Source organism: Fulmarus glacialis, unplaced genomic scaffold (genome assembly GCF_000690835.1).
Source record: "Fulmarus glacialis isolate BGI_N327 unplaced genomic scaffold, ASM69083v1 scaffold286, whole genome shotgun sequence".
NCBI classification, from domain to species: domain Eukaryota; kingdom Metazoa; phylum Chordata; class Aves; order Procellariiformes; family Procellariidae; genus Fulmarus; species Fulmarus glacialis.
The window spans coordinates 105,605-127,249 of NW_009219845.1; the positions used below are offsets into that span (position 1 = coordinate 105,605).

At 38.2% G+C, this 21,645-nt stretch overlaps 1 protein-coding gene across 1 annotated transcript in view; it reads left to right on the forward strand.

Annotated features, from left to right (window-relative positions):
* STAG1 (stromal antigen 1) overlaps positions 1–21,645 on the forward strand; it is a 155,609-nt gene that overhangs the window by 80,391 nt on the left and 53,573 nt on the right. The window contains exons 9-12 of the mRNA XM_009580516.1: positions 3,898–4,021; positions 12,380–12,478; positions 17,426–17,505; positions 19,993–20,100. Of these exons, the coding sequence (XP_009578811.1) occupies positions 3,898–4,021; positions 12,380–12,478; positions 17,426–17,505; positions 19,993–20,100 (411 nt within the window). The remainder of the gene's footprint in view (positions 1–3,897; positions 4,022–12,379; positions 12,479–17,425; positions 17,506–19,992; positions 20,101–21,645) is intronic.

Genomic DNA, 21,645 nt, shown 5'->3' on the forward strand with positions numbered 1-21,645 from the left:
TGCATGTTGAGTAATACCATGTTCTTCTGAAAGTTAACTGTAGTTCTTTCTGTCTTAAGATAGAGGTGTGAGAAGCAACCACTCCAGTGGTTGTATTAGGCAAGCAAACATGCAACAAGAGTGTAGTCAGGCATCCTTCCAGAGCTTCCAAGAAGTCTTGAAGCAGTTACTGCTCTGCGAGTCATCTCTATCTCTTGCCTTGGGTGTTTTTCCTCAACATTGGTAATGCTTTAGGATTTAAGCATCTATTTCAGTGCAGATCAGCCAGGTTAGCTTAAATTGCTTTCAGTTTTGGTCTTGATTAACCTAAAGGAGTTTGTGATCAAACAGACTGAGAGAATGCAGGAGTTGCAATTGGCAACCACTCCAGCAAGATCCTGAGGAGCATACTGGTCTCCACCTGACATATCCCAATTATCCATTATAGACTCTATGTTTCAGGGTCCTAAATACTTTCGGCCTTAATCAAAATACTTGAGTGTAAATTTAGCATTTAGCAATATATGCTAAAGTGGCAACTAGTAAAATCTATTTCCTGACACTGTTTGCTACGGTTTGTGCTAAGTTTTATGGGCCTGCCTTGTCTACCCAAAATTTTAAAAGGAACCAGTGAATTTCTTACCTGATCTCCTTTTGTCAAATCTCTTTATGAAGTTGCATCATGGGGGACCTCTCTACTAAGAGTAGGAATATAGGTTGTGAATTTTGCTGCAAATAGTTTGCTAAGTCTTTCCCATTCACCGCATAGACATTACTTTGCAGTTTGTGCTGAAAAGAAGGTTAAATATATTTTATGTCTAATATTTCTAGATCCAGTATTAGTTTTGGTTTCTGTGCTGGACTAGATTCTCTTCCTTTCTAGAACCATTTGGCAAGTAATACAAACTTATGTCACTAATTTATAATTATGATAATGAATAATGCATTAATTATTCCAAAAGTACTTCCAATGCCAGTATAACTAGTATTTATATGTTCTTGTGTCATCCACAAATAGTGTATGTTTTAAAAAAAACTAAACAATTCATAGTGACTGTGACAAGAAGCTAAAATGTATTTAAGCGTGTAAAAATTGTAAGAAAAGAATTACAGTTTAATAACAAGCAATTGAACACATGCATAGCAAAAAGCCTTTAGGCTTTTTGGCTGTATCGTGTTTGATACAGCATCGTACGGGCATGGAATCTGTGTTAGTGATTCCTGCAAGAAGACGAATGATTCTTATTGGTAATACAGTTACCTGGAAGATGGTGGTGGAATGGGAAATTGGTGTCTCACAAATTCCTCTGCCTCTCCAGCAACTTGAGTCTGTTTGCTAGTCTCACATGCCTTATGCATGATTCTTTCCCATTTTCAATTATACTGAAGATGTTAAATTTTTATTGTCTAAATCTTGTAATTAGTTGAATAGCTTTATTCCTCCTTTTTTCTTTTTTTTTTGTAGTTATAAATGGCAGCTTGGAGTGAGTGTTTGTCCATAGTGCCTAGGGATCCCTGAGAAGCTTTTGAATCAAGAATCAGTTTTTCACTGTCTGCCTAGGGAAGCTTGAATGCATTCTTACAGAAAAGATAAATTTTCCTGATTTTTGGCTGGCTGTGCTGCATGATTAAATAGCTGTTGACACTTGGGTTCTTTTTGGAATTGCCATTAAATCCTTCCAAAATGCTTCACAGTTAGTAAATTTATAAGGTGGTGAAATAACCTACTTGGATGTGAGGACTCAGGCTGTCATCCCTTAGTGGAAACGCCTTCATGGCTGCTTCGTGTTGCTAAATGTGTGGCTCCTCTTTTTTTTCTTGATTCATACTTATCGGTCTTTTAGATTGTTCTTTAAGTCTTGCATTCTGATTTCTTCCGCCTATATTTTTTTTTAAAAGTAGTTTAAAAATAATTCCGTAAAACAGAATTGCTAATCTAGTTTAGTGTGAAGTAATATACAATTAGACATATATATATGTGAATATATTCATAGTTTTAATTAAAACTTGTCTTCATTACGGCTGCATTCCCCATAATGAATGCAGTTTTTATAGTGCAAACTCTTGAATATAATATTTTAGCACATTCATCCTTGCAATATCTAAAACCTGTTTGAGAAATCCCTTGTAGGAACAGCTTATTTAATGCCCTACTCTGCTTGTAATGCAGCTTGTCTACATTGCGGATTGACAATTACCTTGGGTTTGAGGTTATAGAGTCTTCAGGGAGTTTGACAGACCAGTTTTAATGATTCTGTTTGGAAGTTGATAGAATCAGTGTGTTTCACGTAGGCAAAGAGAGAAAATGGTAGTGGTTTGATGGCATCCCTACAAATTTCCCCCTAACGCTCTTACATCAGCTTTAAATGCATGTTTTATGCTCTTACATCAGTACAGTTTTCTCCCTATAATTTGAAATTGAATGAGAAAAACAGAGACTTGACTGTAGAAGTGTCACATCTAGTCATGTATGATACTGTGATTGCCGTGTTCATGTAGGAACTGTGGTTTTCATCTTGGTATCTGGAAGATCATATACAGTAGAATGGCAGCTATTGAGGGGGACCAGTTGGAAGGTTAGAAGTGCATAGGCAGTTACAGTATGGAGTAATCACGGTTTTGTTATACTATTTTGTGTGTATGAACTTATGCAGTAAGCATCTTGAGCAAGATAGAATGCATTTTATTTGTATTTTGTAAAATTGAAGACTTTAGGGAAAATAGTTTCTCTTATTTTGCAATTATTCTCTTACTTGAAGCTTGGAATTTTTTTTTATTTCCCCCCCTTCCTCCTCTCCCCATAAATTAGATTTCATTCTTGGGCTCTGTTGGTGCTGTTTTAGAATTAAATTGATGTTTATTACTTTTCCAAAAAGATTTTTTTATAAAAATACAGAACAAGAGTCTCAATTATAAGCAAGGCCGGTGTTTGCAAAGCACCAGACATTCCCTTCTTCTGTACAGTGGCTCTTTATGTTCCTCTTTTATTACAGCTGAAATTTTGAACTGTGAAGCAGTGCCAGCTGGAGTGGCACAAGTGATTTCTCATAGTAACAGATGTCTCAGAGATGAAATTACTAAAGGGCCAGATGGCCCCAATCCCTTTTCCCGTTGTTCAGCCGTCGTTCATTATTAGTAAATATGCCATGCTCTATGTCAGTCAGGCAGGAAAGTGCCAATCAGATTGAAATCATTTCCATTCCTGATCTCTTTAGGTGATCTCTCCAGACAGTTTCCTGCTGCCCCTCCTCAATAAGCAGCTGATAAGTCTGCCTGAGATACGTCTTTGCCTCTTCCATCACTTACCACAGTCAGAATGTAGAAAAAAGCAAGAAAACTGGAAGAAACCAATGTTGAAATGTAGACATTCTCCTAGGTTTTGTTATAGGGGCTTTCATGCAGTGCGTGAAACAGGATCTGTTTATGTACCAAATTCCATTTTGCCCCTCTGGCAGGCTCCTTTGGTTAAACCAAAGAACTTTTTCCACCTTGCAGTTGTTCTACACGTCTAGCTGGAGAGAGTCAAACCTGCTAAGCAAATGTCAGTGACGATGTTTCAGAAATTATTGTCTAAAGGAGGTTTGTAGCTTGGATTCGTAATTCTGTTTGAAAAGAGGGAGGTAAAAGATGGGATAATAGACTGAGAAGCAAACTAGGGTGAGAATTTTTTGAGATAATGGAAATATCATATCTGGATGTAGAAATATTTAAATTATTAGATAGATCAGTGAGTTCAAGGACATAAAGGAAGAGAAAATGAGTGAGACAGCAGTGAGAACAGTGACAGGCCCTATGTAGTGAAGTTCGTCAAAAGTAAAAGCAAAATAATATAGCTAGGGCAACGGGAATGAGAAGTAAATGATATGTGTCTGTAATCTGGTTAATACTTTTTCTTTTCTTTTCTTTTTTCCTTATTAGTGATGCTATTGCTGAGATTAGAGCTGTCTGTATTGAAGAAATTGGTGTCTGGATGAAAATGTACAGTGATGCCTTCCTGAATGATAGTTATTTAAAATATGTTGGTTGGACACTACATGACAGGGTAAGTATTGTGTATTACTGTACATAGCAGAGCGTACTGTAGATAGCTGGTGTTATACCACCCAAGACATGTTTAGTGTATCATCTTTGATTTGAAAAGAGATTGTTCTTTTTTCTTGCCTGTTATTTATCTTTCAACCAGCTTATTTCAAGGTATTCACTTAAATTAGGATACAGTAGTCCCAAACTGTGTGCTTGGTTCATGTGCTTTTTGTGTTTTCAGTCTCCGTTAGAATATCTTAGTAGAAATGTTTCCATGGTGCTTTTCTTCTGATTACAAGAGAAACAGAATTCTCCTCTGATCATCCCTGAGAACCTTTGTGTCTGAAGCAGGGTGGAAAAGAGAGTTCCAGATGTGTCTTCCATTTACATTGCCCAACAGTTGGAGGGAAGAGAACATCTCTGGGACCCCAACAGACATCACTGGCTCCACAACCAGTGGAGTTCTCATCAATTCATTTTCCCTTGAAGAATCTCTTCAAGGTTCTCTTTAGCTTTTTCTTCAAAAAATTGTTGAAACGCCAGGTGGAAGCAAAAAGATTTATATCCAGAGGTTCTTTCCTATCTCACCACAGTTCTTCGTACTGATGGTATCCACAACATGCCTCTGCTGGGTGGCAACAGGCCTAAGTACCACTCAGTTCCTGCAGCAAGAGTAGCCCATTCCTAACACTAATAGAACAGGACTTTGCACTTCTGACTGTATACCAGGCAGCAACTGGGACTAACTGTCCTTCCACTCTCACCAAAACCACTAGAAACACTTGTTTTACTCTGAAGTCTTTTGCTAACATTGTCCAAGGAAAACAGATGAGACGTACCTGTGCTGTTGAAATGCTCATTAAATTCCAGCACCCTGATTCAGACTTTTCTTTTTTTCTAGAAGCACTACTGGAAAAAATTAAAAGTTTGCAAGTTCATTCTGATGACTTGCATAACTGGTAGTTAATAGCTGATTCTTTAAAAAGATGATTTCTTCAGTAACTTCGGACAGCATATTGTCATTGAGGATATGACTCAGTCACTCTTTTGCTGAAGTCTGAATGAGATCAGTTAGAAAGATGTTAGCTTTTGCTGAGGAAAGAAGTTAGCTGCCGCTGGTTCTTTTGTTTAGCTATAGCTGACAAGGATCTGCATCTTACCTTGATTTGGACCAGCAATTTACTTGTTAAGAGTATGCTATATGCTTTAGAGACTAGGTATGTGACATCTTTCCTCTCTAAACCTGTAGTTCTCAAACTTTCACTTTACAAACTTTCCCCAAACTTTTACATTACATCTCATTGTTACAAAACTTGATCAGGAGGAAGATCCTGCTTACTGCTACAATCAACCATGACCACTGTTTACTCCGCATAACACTTCCTGTCATTAAAGCTTGGACATGGAAACATGGCCATCACAGTGCTTTGAGATGCTGCTCCATCTGTGTACCTCATTTTTAACATCGGTGTGCCTCACTAGTAGGCATTCTTCAGGAGGTGGAGATCGTTGCTTCAAGTTATCAAATCAGTGGGGAGGTCAACTCAGGTTGGAGGATTAGGATTTTAGGTGTGGTGGAGGGCTTTATTTTACTAGGGCTTTTAATTAAAAATAGATTATCCCTTGAATAATTGCAGTGGATTTTTTGAAGCACATTCTAATCCTCGCAGAACATTTCCGCAAAGTAGCACTTCCAATGGGAGAGCAGAATCTAGTAGCGTTGCACTTCTCAGCTCTCGGTCCCATTCTAGTATCTGTGAAGTCCAGCCATTTCTCACATAACTCCCTTTAACCATCTGTGAAATCCAGCCGTTCCTCACGGCGCAGTCTGGTGTCAGCTTCTCACACTGTTATCTGTCACATCCAGCAACTTCTCATGTCGTGTCCAATAGTTTTTCACATCCTCTTCAGTTAGCTTAACCTCAGGCCAGGCTCTAGTCATCTGCCTGCAGCCTTAACATATATTTTTACCTCAGCTTTTTAAAAATTAATATGTTCTTTCATATCAGACAAATTTTAAATTACAGTGTTATGGTAAAAAAAAATGGTTTTCCATCTGGAGCAGTCACAGAAGAATTCTATCAGGCTACTCTTCTGCCTCTGCTTGCTTTGTAATATTTATCATTGCGGGCCTCAGAAGAGCCTTGGGGTTCTCAGTCTTTAAATCACTAGCTAATCTGTTTAATATCCTGATATACATGATATGTGATATTCTTTATTGATGTAGTGTATGTTTAATGTATAGAGTGAGACAGATTGTAAGTAGAATAGGGGAAGAGTCAGAGGCAGGTGGGCCATGTGTCAAAGGATGAAAAGGGAGAGAATGGAGAGAAAGAGACGTTTGGGGAGGCACAGAAAGGAGGAAGGAGGTGAAATGGGAAAATACATTGAAAAAAGATGGAATAAGAATCAATTAAAAATGCAAACCATCCAAAAAGTACAAGATCCCTTAGCAGCATGGCTTTCATTGGCACTGCCTGAAAAACTTGCCGGCCGGTACCCAAGTTTCTTGATTTTGCTTTTCTTTGATCAGGAAATAATTTTTTCTATGATCAGTGCTTAAAATACTGAAAAAATGAAGGCTGAGGCAATAGTCATAAGGTATTTCCATTTCATATGAACAGAAGTCACCCCAAAATTATTAACTTCTCTGGAAGCTTGCTACCACAGAAAAGAGAGGAGGCAGCAGTGCAAGACATTAATGAGCAGTTTCATATCCTACTTCAGAAGACACAAATTAAATCACAGGGAAGACACAGTTCTTACACTTCTTTGTAGTAACTCCAGTGTAGTCTTTCAGAGGTAGGATACAGAAGTTTAGTTCTCTAATTTGGGAAATCTGTATATTTTGTACGTTAATCCTGTCTTTCCCAGATTTCAGATGAATGTCTATAGGGCTTTTTGGTTTTTTTAGATTACTTTCTCATTTGAATATTGGTTTCTAGTTCTGCCTTTCTTTCCCTTTTAAGCTTCTTTTTCATTCCCGTGGATCTGGGAGCATAAATTAAAATATATATAAAACTATAATATAATTGCATAAAAAACCTCTTTAAAAAAAAAAAAAAGTCTTAAATCAGACTGTCCAGTCTTAATTTTCACCTGCCTCATTGATGCATGGCACTGTTTTGAAACCATAATTGTGTCTCTAGATACCTAGACAGTCATGGTTCTTAAACCACTTCCTAACACATAAGAAAATGCCTTTTCCTACTTTGCATGCGTCTACTTTCTGTGAAAGGAGTGAACCCGGGGTCCTCTGGAACAGATGGTATTTGAATACTTCATCATGATGGCATCCTAACTTACAAGGGTGAAAAAATAGAACTTGTTTTTATTAAGTTTATATAGAAACTGAAATTGTAGTTTTTCCAAACTTCTGAATGTTTAACTTTATATTATCTCCTTGGTACCTAATTTCCTTAGTTTTGGGAAAGCTTGAGAAAATAAAAAAAAATGCATCAAATGATACACAGTATCTTCATAAATGGTATTGAGCAGGCCTGTGCAGACAGAGCACAACTCCTTGCTCCTGCCAGGAATACTCTTGCCATAGGTACTAATGTGCTGCAGGACATTTCCATCTGTTTCTCTCTCGCAGTGTAACTATTTCTGTCACTAGGCAGCAGATTACCTCAAAATACACCACCCTAGAGCATCAAAATGCAACACAGTATATTATGGTCATCCCATAAACTGTGGGATTGAAGATACCCAGTAATTTAGGTCATTTTTCTACACAAGAGGAAAAAAAACCAAACAGTGCAGTCTGCAGAAACATGGTAGGGCAAAGAGCTGAGCAAATTCATTATCTATTATTAAAACCTGATAAATTTTAAAAAAGAGCAGAATACCCTTAGCCACCAAAAAAGAATTGGAAAAATGCAGAAGAAGAAAGATGAAGTGTGAGAAGAGAGAAATGGCTTTGCTGGCTCTCTTGACTACCCTACTTAAAAAATACTTACAACTGTGTTTCTGGGGGCTCAAAAAGTCATCATTTCTGTGTGATCTAAGCCTTCGTCTGGCATGTGAGCTGACGCGTAGCAGTGCACCTTTAATCACCGTTTCTGGAGCTGTCGTATCCCTGAGCGTTAAGAGAAGTCTCATTGGGAGATGGCGAACTAATACTCAAAAGTATCAACAATGTGGAACATTAATAAGAATCTAAGCTGGCTGGATGCCAGGCTATAGATCACTGTGAGACTCACACAAGAGTTACAGATTGTTGGTTCAAGTCCTGTGATTAGCGAGTAAAAAAAACAGGAAAATGGTGTGCTTCCATCAGGGTGGATTCTTTTTCACAGGTCTGCCATATTAAAGAGAATTTTGAGTAGAGCATGACTCTCCCAGGCAAATATAGACTACCCCACACTGCTGGCATGAAAGGTGTATGTATTGCTTTTTGTTTCATTAGCAGCAGTAACAATTTCTTGCTCAAAACTCAGAAGCGTCTGGAGGATTTTCTCAACAAAAATAGGGAAAATATGAGAAATGATTGTCTTTTAACAGTGTTGGTAAACATTTGATGTTTTTGTTTTAGGTTCTAATTTCAAATTGCAAGTAAAAGAAAGCGTTAACAATTAAGTATTACTGCAAGGTATTTCTCATATTCATGAAAAAGAATTTTATGTAACAAAAATAATAAAAATATATAAATATCTAAAAACACTTTGAGAGAAGGGAAATTACAGGAATAATTAGATTGGAGAAAGAGGCATTCATAGAGCCGATGACAGTGTGGATGGATTCAGGATTCTGCAATAATTAAGTGTCACAATTATAAATTGGACAAAACCCCAAGTAAGTATATTTTTCTGGAAGATGAAACTCAGGAGAATGGAAGGTCTTAGTTGTTAGAATGCTGATAATGCAAATATTTTGTCTGTTATTTTCGTAGAAAATGGCAAGGTGTTCCTTTCAGATACGTTCTTTCTGTCTGTAAAGCATAGATGTGACTACACAAAAATAGCTGGAAAGTGATACTTGTTTTCTTTAACAGAATTAAAGGTATTGCGTGGTTGCAAATATTTGCTGCCTTAGGTTGACTCATACTCACTGTGAACTTCAGCTCAGAATTGCAGAAAATGTGGCCAAAATCTAGTCTGGGAAATATTTTTGCTTATTCCTTCCCTGCTTAAGACAGAGTTCACTGTATATCCACAGTGTCTCTCACAGACAGTCATATTTTCTAAAAAAACCTCTAGTGTTGGTTTTTCCACAGCTTTCTGTAGCAGTTGAGTGCTTGACTATGTTTGCCGCTAAAAAGTTCTTCCTCGCATAAGCTAAATAGTCTGTGTTGTAACTTTAATTTACTATTTCTTTTCCTACCCACTGTACACATAAAAAGTGACAATTACTTTTCTCCTTTTCCTTCAAAGCAAACGAACTTTTCTTTGTTGTGCTACAAAGATATTTACATACAGTTTTCTTCATTACCTCTTGTGTCCGTTCCATACTGTGCCCAGGCTTTTTTTTATTTTAACTTCCTTCTGGTTTTTGTATTCCTCTTATGCTTGACCTCCTAATTAATTTGTTAAATAAGTTCATCTCTCAGTTAAGTAAGTCTCTTCCTGTCCTTGCTCTGCATCACTGTGTTTGCAGCTTTTACCCCAGCATAAGTTTCCTAGGAATTACCCTAACTTTAGCATTCCCACCCCTTACTTCCTTGCTAGGTAGGAAATTTCTGCTGTGTTTCTTTCCCCAAAAAGTGTTTGGGGTGTTAAAAGCTCATGTTACTTGGATGATTCTCATAGTTACTTAGGAAGCATCTCGTGTCCGGCATGTTGATGGTCTGTGGGACATCTCCTCCATTCTGGACTCGTGTGCAGTGTTTCTGTGTACACCTTCACTTCTGCCTTTCTTAGGTTCTTGTCCAGGTCATTGCTGTTTATGCCTCCCCGTGGGTTCCTGTCACTAATCTCCGCTGACTGTATTTTAAAACCTTCTTAATAGGATTAGCAAGCTGATGTGCAGGGGCTCTTCCCTCTCCAAAGAGATGAATTCTATCCTTGACCAACAATTTAAAAACCAGATCTTTTTGCTATCAGAGAAAGTCCTCCTCCTCTCATTTGTCTGCCAAGAAAGGCAGTCATTTCCAGGGATTGCCTGTGTGTCTCCTGGGCCTTTGCTCTCAGCTGGAGGGACCAGGTGTAACACAACCTTTCTCTCTTCCTCACCTGCTCCTGCGGTCGCTTGTCTTCTGCCTCAGGTCTGGTGAGCGGCAGGAGGATGGTAGCCTGGTTCGGTATGCTTTTGTTAGCATCTGGCTTCAGTCTCCTGGCAAACCATGCAAGTACCAAATGTTCGCAGGTTTGCTTCCTATCTACTTTGCCTGATTTGCTCACTTGAGACTTATAGAGACCCTCAGTATCAGGCCTGAACTTAACTCTGGAACCATTGATCCATGGTGTTCGGTGAAGTCCACAAGGGCTTTGGACTCCACCTTACGTGCACAGGTCTCAAGTCTCATTGCTGTTGGCACTGATTTTTTTTCTGTACCTAACCAATTCAGAGTTTTGCATTTTGGGACTACAGCACTGGCTGAATAACAAGCCGTCTGCTCACAAGCAGGACAGTCTTCAATGGAGCTGTAACTAAACCTGGTATCTCACTGTTGCTCCGTAGTGTTCATCACGTGCCAAAACTGATACTGATCCTCTGTGGCTAAATAAGCTGAGGCCTTAAGAGCCTGACATCCTCTTCTAATGATGAGTGATGACTCCAGAGATCCTGGCCTTTCTGAATGCCACACAGCAGAGGAGACACCATTTCTGGTACTGCAACATAGGTACCATTAAAAGAAGAATGACAAGCAGCATTTCTCTGTGCTTGTTTAGTAGTTGGTCACATCCATATAAATTTTTTCTTCAAGCAAGTTCTTTTCTGTACCTTGAAAGATCTTATGACAGATCCTTTAAACATAACTTTCATCTCATTGACTTCCTCTGCATTGGTAGTCAAGAAGATCCCTACAAGAGAGCATGAGTGCTCAGACACTCCTCACAGGTATAGAGAGATGATTTCTCAGGAACAATAGTTCTTCCAGGAAAAGTTCTTCTGAAAATCCTCCTTTCAACTTCTGTCCTTCTTTTATCATCTATTTCAATTTTTGAAATAGGTGGGAAGGAGGAAAGAAACTTAAAAATAAGGATTTTTAGCTTCTGTTTTTGTGTCAGTAAAATGTTCTGAATTTTCTTTCAGTTTTTTAAATACAGACAATTACAGAAGAGACAGGCTCAGAAATGAAGCCCTCTGGGTATGGAGTTTTATTTATAAAGTTCAATAGTTTATGTTAGTTCTTGAGCAGCTTAAGGCCTTAGACTTGGTAGTGTACTCGCTTTCGTAAAAGTAAGTTCACACTGCAGTGAACTCTACAGGTTATATTTGAGCAGATTTGTGTTGATAACCTTTTTGCTATCTACAAATATTTTTCAACAAGAATCCATGGTTCGCCAAGACTGTGCGGTTGAGCCGAGTTGCGCGTCTGCAGCCGGCCAGGTGATGTGCCCGTGCCCAGGGGATCCAGCCCTTCTCTTTGTCATCAGCGTTCCCGTAGGCAGCAAACCCTGATCCGTAGGCGCTGTCTCGTGGCACCCACGTTTCCTGCCTGCAGCTCACCAGATCAAAGCAATCCCCATCTAAAGGGCAGCTGGGAATGAGCTGCCGCCACCAGAACAACTCAGGCAGACGGACACAAGCTGCTTTTCTCCCCGAGGGCTCCTCAGGCTGCGGCTTGGATGCGTTGTTCTTGTGGCAGCAGCCTGCTCCGCACTGGAGGGTCTCAGGCCTTTTGCATCCTTCAGCCTGTGCCTGTCCTACAATGAGAGATGGGCTGCAGAAAATTTCAGAATAATAAATCCAGCGTGTATTCCTTCTGTCCCTGGGAAAAGGAAAGACAATGCTCGGAGATGGCGGAGTTTCTTGAGTGGGCTACACGCAGCCCGTGCTCAATCACTTTGAACGCTTGTGCGTTGATTGTAAACGCCAGATATCAGGCAGAAGTTACCTGTATTCTCTTTCCTAAAGATAAATAGCTGCACTGTCTTTTCACCAACTACCTTGAGATCGTACGTCTTTATTTTGTATTTACTTGCTACATTCTTTATCTTTTTGTGGAGTTACTTGAAAGGGAAACAGTAACAGACGTTTAACTGATGGCACATTAAATTCTTTATATATGCAAATAGGGAGAAAATTTAACATTGTTTGTAGGCAGCTGCATGTGGTTTTTGGTTTTTAGCTGAATTGCAAATTGGCTTTGGTAACTCATTTGCATAAAATTTTAAATGTACATTAAGCAAATTACAATATGATATTATTTAATATTCATGTGCATTTGATTAGGGTATTCTATCAGCTAATCTTAGTGTGTTTTATTTAGCAAGGTGAAGTGAGGTTGAAGTGTTTGAAAGCTCTTCAGAGTCTGTATACCAACAGAGAGTTATTTCCAAAACTGGAGCTGTTCACTAATAGATTCAAGGTAAGAGGAAATACAATTTTTGGAAGGAGTACAGAAAATAAAAGTATCGTCTATCTCATCCTGTTGCGGTCTTTGAGTCATGTATATTAAATGCAAAAATAAACTCATTTGTTTGTGACATGGCTTGTAACTGCAGTAGTAAAACTGTATTACTGAATGCTGAGATTAAGCCAAATTAATTTTACAGTCTTTATCTTGTAAGATTTGTCAGGTTTGGCCAGGATGATTATTTATCTGTTTGTATTATTAATAGTTTATACATTGTCATTATTCAACCTGCTTGTACTTACTTACTTTTAGATTTATTGAATTTTAAGGATGTGTACTGGGTGTTTCACACAATCTAAAATACATCTGAAAGTAACAGCCTGTAACAAAAGATGGTTCGTAAGACAGCTTTTTAGCTGAATATGTGCTTGTGTTTGGAGGAGGAGATACTTTGATCGGCATCACAATATTCTACACAGTGAAATACCTTGCTGCAGAACAGGAGTTTACATTCTGCTTTTAGACAAACCCCTGAGCATGATCGTCCTGTTCAGGAGACAGGATACTGGAGGAATATTTCATGGGTTTTTTTACCAAACACTCTGACTTTTTGCTTAATATCTTGATGAGAATGTGGCTGTTAATTCACTTTGTGGCATGACTGCTTTATTTCACAAGTGAAGTATCTGGAGAGATGAGTGTAGAAATACTGTCATTGCTTCTGTTTGGATACTCTGCGAGGAAAGCTTTCAGACACTGTCACCACGTCGGTTGGCACCTTTTACCACGGCTTTTGTGTTCTGGAGAACACAGAACTGTGGTAAAGGCTACCCCCCAAGGAAAGACTAACTTCATTTATTTTCGTTTAAATCACGATTATAATGCTGATGAAAAATTCTGTTTAGAAAAGAAGTGGAGACTTAAATACTCATAAATAACTACTGTGCCTGAGACTTAAAAACGTCTCACTGTAGATTTGATACTGCTTCACTGGTTTTGTCTGTCATTGCAGTTACTATTAACTCCTCCAGTTTGATCTAGGAAAGCACAAAATACAGAAAACTTGTCATATCTTCCCTGTATGTAAACAATCCATAAAAATATAATGGTAGTCAGACTTTTACCACATTCACTTGAGATGGAGAAAAAAGATACTTAAACTGCAGTAAAGTCTAAATATTGAGGAAGGCTTTCTGTCCAAAATTACAGTTATATAATAGAACCGACTCTTTATTAATAATCTCCTTCATTCGAGATTTTTTAAGGGGAGATTAAATAAATATGTCAGGAATGAACTAGGTGTACTTGATTTTAAAGTGGGAGATGAAACTAGATCATTTTGTGAGATCATTTCAGGGCCTATATTCTTCTAATTTTATAAAGTCAGTTTCTGGGACTATTACAGTAAAGACAAATTTTTCTCTCATAGAAGAGAACCTGGCAAACAGGTTCAGACCTCAGACTACTTCTGTAATGCCTCCATCAGTCTGGTTTGCTTATCATCTCAGGACAACAAAAAATACTAGTTAACTCTCCAGAAAAATGAACCCTCCAACTCTGCTGCTTTTCTCGTTCCATCTGGGCAGACTTATGGATTTGTTTATATTTGCTCCTTCTGTAATTTGATTTATTTTTAAATAGGCCACTAAAACTCTCATGGTCTCTATATCTGCTTCTCTTTACTGGAAAATGTGCTGGATGCTTCTCATTTAGCCTCCTATAATTCGTAAGAGAAAATGCTGCTTTGAGTCTGAACCTGTCCCATCCACCAGAAAAACCTTTTCAGGACGATTGGAGGCACTTTGAGAAATAGTTACTCAACAATGTACTTCAAAAAACTGCAGGAACGTGAAACCTCTAAATACTTCCTCCTGGGTTTTTTCACAGTATAGACAATTTTCTTTGTTAGAGGAAGTCAGGTTAGCCTGTGCATTGCTGCTTGGTTTAGAATGGCACAGGGAATTTTCATTTCTGTCAATGAAGAAAATCATTCAGAGGAAGGGGAAACCCTGCTAGGAATCCTTGTCTTTCTTCTGTTCCATTAAAGCTGTTATGAAATAAATTAGAGAAAAGGTGAGTTCAAAGTCTCTGTGAGCCTCGAGAACAGATACGTTTAATAGGATGATTTATCAGTTTCAGTTTCCAGCCACATCAAGAGAACAAAAAGCTGGCATAGCCCAAATGCCTGCACTTGGATTTACAGCTGTGCTGACAGGGATGCGGCCTTTGGCACCAGGATGGAGCAAAGTTTCAAATTAATGCTTTTTGAATCTGTGATAAATTACTTAAATGTCTTGCCACCACAAACTCTGCCACCACCCCCTGAAAAATAATTGACCTAAATGCCGTTCTCAGTTCCGTGTCTGCTTATTTATATTTCCTCATCAGACTTTAATCGACCTGCACAGTTCAGCTGGTATTCAGCTCAATCCATTCAAACTGTCAAGAGGAATCTCTCTAGAGATCTTTTAGCTGTTTAAAGTATAAATTAATTTGATCCAGAATGACTTGTACTGGGGTGTTAATATTTCACCACCTTCCTGATAGCTGTGACAAGGATCTGATAATGTCACTTCTCCAAAGGAAAGACATGTGTTCTTTCCAGCATTTGTTTGTGTTTCTAGGAGTAGCTGATATGCTAGAAAATGAGCTTTGTCCATCAAAAAAAATTTTGTCCATCAAAGAGGAGACTTTTTTTTTCCATCAGGAAGTCCTGTTTGATGCAAACGGTAACTGAAGCTGTATGGAAAAGATGTGCATTAGCTCTTTTGCGGTCAGTGCCAAAGTCAAGACACCAGCAGGTTTAGAAGCAGCTGTTTAATTCCTGTCCTTCATCCCTGACCCTTTGCAGGAGAGGGCTGTCTCCACGGCCTGAGAGGCAAAAGGAGAGAGATTTGCTCTTCAGCCAGCCTTGTTCAAGCCTAATACATAATTGCAAACTGATCTTCATAGACAGTGAAAATTCCTATTTCAAGTTATAAATACAGGCATGTGTCCTATTCTACTGCTGTACAGTGGCACAGGAAATGTCTGACAAAGCAGATTGAGCAGCTGGGGTTTGTACCTTACTACAGCACAGAAGTTACACCTCCAGAGGCATTAGGAGTTCAGGTCTCATTTTCAAGGATCTTGGTGCCTGGCTGGCAGGTGCCATCACACAGAGATCCTGGCACCAAGGCAAAAAATAAGAAATGACGCATCCATACTGTTTATTTTAAGCCTGATGTTTCTGGGAAAAATTGAGAGGAGAGAACGGTCTTTTTGGATAAGAAAACATTGTTGAATCAGTCGGTTTCAAAGTCCAAAAGGGCTCCAAATTCAGAGAGTACCTCTTGCTCTGTAGGCAGGAGAGAAGATCCCTTCCCTTCCAGGCTTTTTTCAGAGATGTAGGAGGAGTTTTATACTTACGTGCTCACTCCTTCGTGTGCAGTTAGTTCCCTCCCTGTGGTATCCTGGAGTTTAAGATACACTTTGAGGGAGTATATGAAATTCCACTGAAACTTTTAAGATCAATATCTCTGGCTGTTCTTTCTCTTGATGTTGTTGTTATTAGTTGTCGTTCCTTGGCCAGGACCTTAGGAAAAATTGACAGCAATTTTTTTGTCTTGTCCATACACAGAATTTCCTGTTTGGAAAGTTATTTCACTGTTTGAGTCTCTTCGTGAACTTCTCGCAGTCTCTCAAACTGTCTACGTATGGCAGTTAAATGCATCAAATTTCCCAGGAACTTAATGGTGATTGAGAGGTGCATTCAGTCATAGTGGCACAAAGTATCTCTACAAACCTGTTTTTGTTGAGCGGTAACACTTGAGGCAGCTACAATGCATTCTTTACATACTATTCCTGAATTTCAATATTGAAATGAGCATCAGTTTCTTTATACTCACCTTCAGCCTTTAAAGCCCAGAATAGTAGAGAAAAGAGTTGAACACCTTTATTTTGTCCTGATTTGTCCTTGTTGACTTTCACTGTTGTTTCCTAACACTTCCCTTGTTTCTTTTCCAGTCCCTGACTTCTAATTTTCACATCCCAAAATGTCATATAGTACCTAGTCCATCCTGAAGCAGGTCAAGCCACAGAAATCAAGTTTTATTTTCAGATGGCCCAATTTCTTTTCATTAACTTGATCAGTCAAGCAAAGAACATCAAGACATACTGCATTTTTATGGATGGATAGAAATTCTCCCCAGATAGGAAGGACAACATACACTAATCACATCTATTTTTGGTTGCCAGTAAGCAAACTGAAACTAAGGAGAAAGAAACCCTTAGGAGACTTCTCATAACTATAGGGTCTTCAGAAGTTATAAAATCATTAGATTTGACTGGAAAGTGGCGTGCTTGTCTCCACTAGAAAGAGTATAGGAAAATACAAAGTCAAACATGGAATTTCCCACTTTCCTGTGGAAGGTCTGTAGTGTAATTCTTGAGATCAGCTTCAAACCTTAAGATGTAGCCAGGTATAAAGGCCACAACTTTATAGGCAATATGCAGGTGCATATATCCAGTGATTTTCTTCACAGTATTTCCAAATAAGCATATATGCAGCATTCATTGCTCTAAAATTATTTGTTTTCAGGGGGATGAAGCGAGGCAATTTTTCTGCTGTCATCCAACTCAAGTACATTCCTTTTCAGGAAAGAACTGATAAATAAGATCAGTCCAGAACAGTGCTTCCACTCCAAAGTCGGCTTCCTTGTTTCCTGGAAAACAGACAAGGATAAGGACTGTTCGTTAAGCATTTGTTTTCATTCCTGTGTACTTGCCTATTGTTCTGTTCTGCATATAGCGCACAGCTTCCTAAGATGTACATTAAATGGTTGAATAATATTAAAGGGCTGTTATGTGTCTAGTTGAAAGATCTCTCTCCCCAAGAGTATTTGTTTTGTAATCTATTGAATTCTTCATCCAGCTGTTTGTGTGTTTCTGTTTTGTCACTGTAATAAAATTCCTTTTCAGGATCGCATTGTATCAATGACACTTGATAAGGAATATGATGTAGCTGTGGAAGCCATTCGATTAGTCACGCTAATACTTCAGTGAGTATTTTTCAAAACCTGTATATTCGCTTTGAAAGTTACCTAAGCCAGTAATATTTAATTGACTTGGTTGCTTGTGTAATGGAGTGAATCTGTTACTTTACACTTAGTATGAAGTTGAACTGAATATGTAATAATATGGTCATGAAGCTAAAATAAGATATTCCATCTCATGGAAATACAATAGGTAAAGCATAAAAATGTATTGGTGTATTGAACCTGTTAGTGCATCCACTGTTGTGGAACAATGCCAGAGGACATTTGTACCTTTTGCCAAGGCCCCAAAACAAGTATCTGTGGGTTACATTTGCTAAAATAATTCTAGCAGTAACTAAGCAAAGATCCAGTGTTAGGAGATTTGATTACCTGGCACAGCTGAATAGGAGTCATCTGGTAAGTAAGCTGACAGGGAAGAGATGCTAGCTTCAACACCCTTGTTTGGGTTATGTGGAGGTGGCAGTGGTAGCTTGCAATTTTAAACATTCGGCCATTTAGGAGGAGACATGCCTGTAGGCCCCCAACTTTTTCTTACAGAGATGCAGTGGCTTCCCTGAGGCAAAGATCCAGTCCAGAGATCATCCCACATGCTGACTGTTTGAACCACCCTGTCCACAGCAGCCTCATGAGTGTGCTGCTGGAGGAGCACTGCTAAGCTTTTATTATATATTCATTAAAACATATGTTAAAGAAAATCTGTTTTACAAACAGATGCATAGAGTTTCTGCATCATACTTTATATCCAGTGGCTCCACTTTGAAGAACGTTTTTGGACATGCAGAATTTGAATGAAAGATTAGACTAGCTTTTACTCTTAGTAAAGAAGTCTGGACTTCATTTTTTTACTTATGAGTCACTCTGCTTTACAGATATTAGACTTGTGATATTAGGAAGAAAGGAAATCTCATACTGTTACATGTTTAAAGCAAATATGACAAATATGATCACGAATGAGATGCAGAACACATCTATTCCCTACATTATTAGCAATGTTTGGGAACACAGTAAGATTTTACATCAAAAATTGTCCAGTGCACCTTTTTTTTCATGTCCTATTTTCTCTTTGGTTGCATGAAGAAAACATAGCTAAATGCATTTAGCAGAAAAATATGGGTCACGTTGAACAGCACAGGGCAATATTCTGCAGGTAGTAACTCCAAAAAGATGTCAGGAACAATCATGATGGGGAATGACCAATTAAAAATTATTTGTAGTATGAAGCCAAAAGATGTACAGAGTCCTGATACATAAATGTTTCTGATGAATGCTGACTATACAAGGAGGGAAATAATATTCCTGTATGCAACAGTGGTGATATTTTTTATATCATTGATGGAATATAATTGTTCCATGGCTCATAGCATTTTTCAAGAATACTGATGAAAAATGCAAGTTTTTCTGAGTTTCAGAAAACTCAAACACAAAATCTACCTTGAGCTCGGAAACTGCAGAAGCCCCAACTATGTCCTTTACCCAAGACAAGGGTAAAAGGTGGCTTGTTCTTGTCAATAGATAATTATAGAAAATAAACTTTAGATCATCTTTCATCCAGCACCAGCCAGGGTATGATCAGATTCAGTTCCTTGATGTTGAAAATAAAGTCTATATCTAGTCAGCACGATAACTACGTTAAAAGTGATGGACAATTTATTCTATCAGCATTATTGTAATTCTAAATGCACACCATGATTCAATCCTAAAGTGATTATGTGTTGATTTGATTGGTGGATGCACAGTGCTAGTTCCGTGTCCCCACTTCGTGGCCTCATCTGGTTTAGTTTTCTACTGCCCATGTCCAGAGCATTTCTGTGCCTTCTCCCATTGCTGAGGCAATTTTATCCACCTGGCCTGGCCCCTTCAGCAGCTGGAATTAGGAATATTCCTTCCTACTTCCAGGCCAGCAGAGAGGCACCTCCTGCCCCGCAGCACACACGAGCACGTGGACTGTCACGTGGAAAGACTTAACTTCTGAGAATGGAGTGGGCCAGGAGGCTGAAGCAGGTTTTCCAAGTCCCAGATTTGAATGCTTTAAAAAGTAAAAGCTTTGAAAGCAAACAGACATTGCTATAGAAGCAAATAAGTTTAAGCAAGCAATTACATTTTCCTCATGTAATGTTCTAGGTTTTTAACTTAATAATGTTTGATAATGAGTGTTGGGCATCTTGCAATATGTGCATTGTAGTTAGTGTGGTGGGCTAAGTGATTAAGCAGGGAAAGATTTGTAAGCAGCAGTGACATTTTTTTCATAGTAGTATTTTTTATATGTATATAGATATATACAACTGAGAGAAGGAAATCTTTCAAGTCTCACAGACCCTTTAAATGTCTCTGTATTTGGAAATTGAACCAAAGATCTTTGAAGTCAGTGTTCAGCCATTTACGATTTTGTATGAAGGAAATCAATCTTGTAGCTGTAAAAGGTTATCGGAGGTGAGGGGATTGAAATTAAACGTTTGTTTTAGTTCAGGTGTTACTTTCTGACTCTTTCAGTGGAAGTGAAGAAGCTCTGTCGAATGAAGACTGTGAGAATGTTTATCACTTGGTGTATTCAGCACACCGGCCTGTTGCAGTAGCAGCTGGAGAATTCCTTCACAAAAAGTAAGTTACCAGTTATTCTGGAATAAGACCAGGTTTGTGGATGCTTCCTAGTAGAGGTAAGACCAAAAGGCAAAGAAGCAATAGAGTGAAATATGCCAATTTAGCAAATCAGGTATTTAATTTAAAACACAGACTTACTCTCTCTTCTAAATTCAAGACCTAAAGACTTGAAGAAGCTGGATTTACATTTTCCTTGCTCTAGAATTCAGAAAACTTCTCCTAACTAAATATAAAGGGCTAAATATAAAAGGCTACATAAACCTCTCTGTTTTAAATCCTGTGATAGTATATATAGGGCCTATACCCCCCGATGGTCTACCTGATAGTGCAGTCACTATTTTTACGAAGTTTTAAACCAGTTTATTTCAAAGTTGTGAACTTGAGAGGTTTTTATGTAGTAATAATTAAGAAATTTGTTTCTAAACATACTGACTTCCCCTAAAAATACATTGCAGCGTAGTTACATCTTTCATGTATCCACTATGCCAAAGGAAATGAGCTAGCTTTTCCATGGATGCCAAAGGAAATGAGCTAGCTTTTCCATGGATGTGAATCATACCACATCAGTAACTATGACCAGGACATTGCCACATCATAGTAGTTAACCTTTTCACTTTAGTGTTTGCAGTTAAAAGTCTTTTAGCAGTAATTTTCTTTTTTTCCCCTCATGGGTTGTGATGTTGCTTTAATATATCAGAATGCAGGTTATATAATTTTCCATGCCAAGATACACAACAGAAAAAAATCATGTAAAAACATCAGTTTTCCTTTGCCAGTGTTCTAGTTTTCTGTGGTTTATTAGTGATTTAAAAGTCCACACTGTAATTTGTAAGCTTTTGTTGGTGGATTTCTGGAGTTCCATCTCTGTGATCGGGCATTATCTGTTTCAAGGAGTTAATTTACAAAATTCAGTTACATTTAATTTCCTACATGATGTTTTAGGAAATGGTTAGGTTCTTTTTCAAAAGATATACTGAAATTCTCTTGTTAATCAACATGTGACAAAATAATTTTGAAAATTGCCTCGAACATAAATGAATTTGAAGACATACCTGCACTTTAGAGAACTTAGTGCAAAGATGAAACTTCATTCTAACTTTTCTTTACAACCAGATACTATGCTGTGTTCTATAAATGTCTCTCAAGGTAAATAGCATTGAGAGAAGATTGTCCCATTCCTAACACTCGTTTTCTCATGGTATCTGCTAACACGTGCTCCATTTTAAATAAGTTAGAATCTGCTTGAGGCATTTGAGGTGGGATTTATCTCGCCTAATTTTATGCATTTAAATATCACTTTCTATGTGTAAGCTAGTCATTAGACTTTCTCTCTGTAGTTAGTAAGGGAAAGCAAATCATAGAGAGGATCACTGACTCAACCCCGAGGTGGATATTTTAAGACATTTCGTTACCTGCAGAGGTGCTCATTCCTTATCTGTTAAGATAGGCAGGGGGGGAAAGGTGATATCTTTAACTAAAATACGTTTGTGTGTAACTCATCCTTCTATTTTCAATGAATTATAGTAGTGAAATCAGAATACTGTG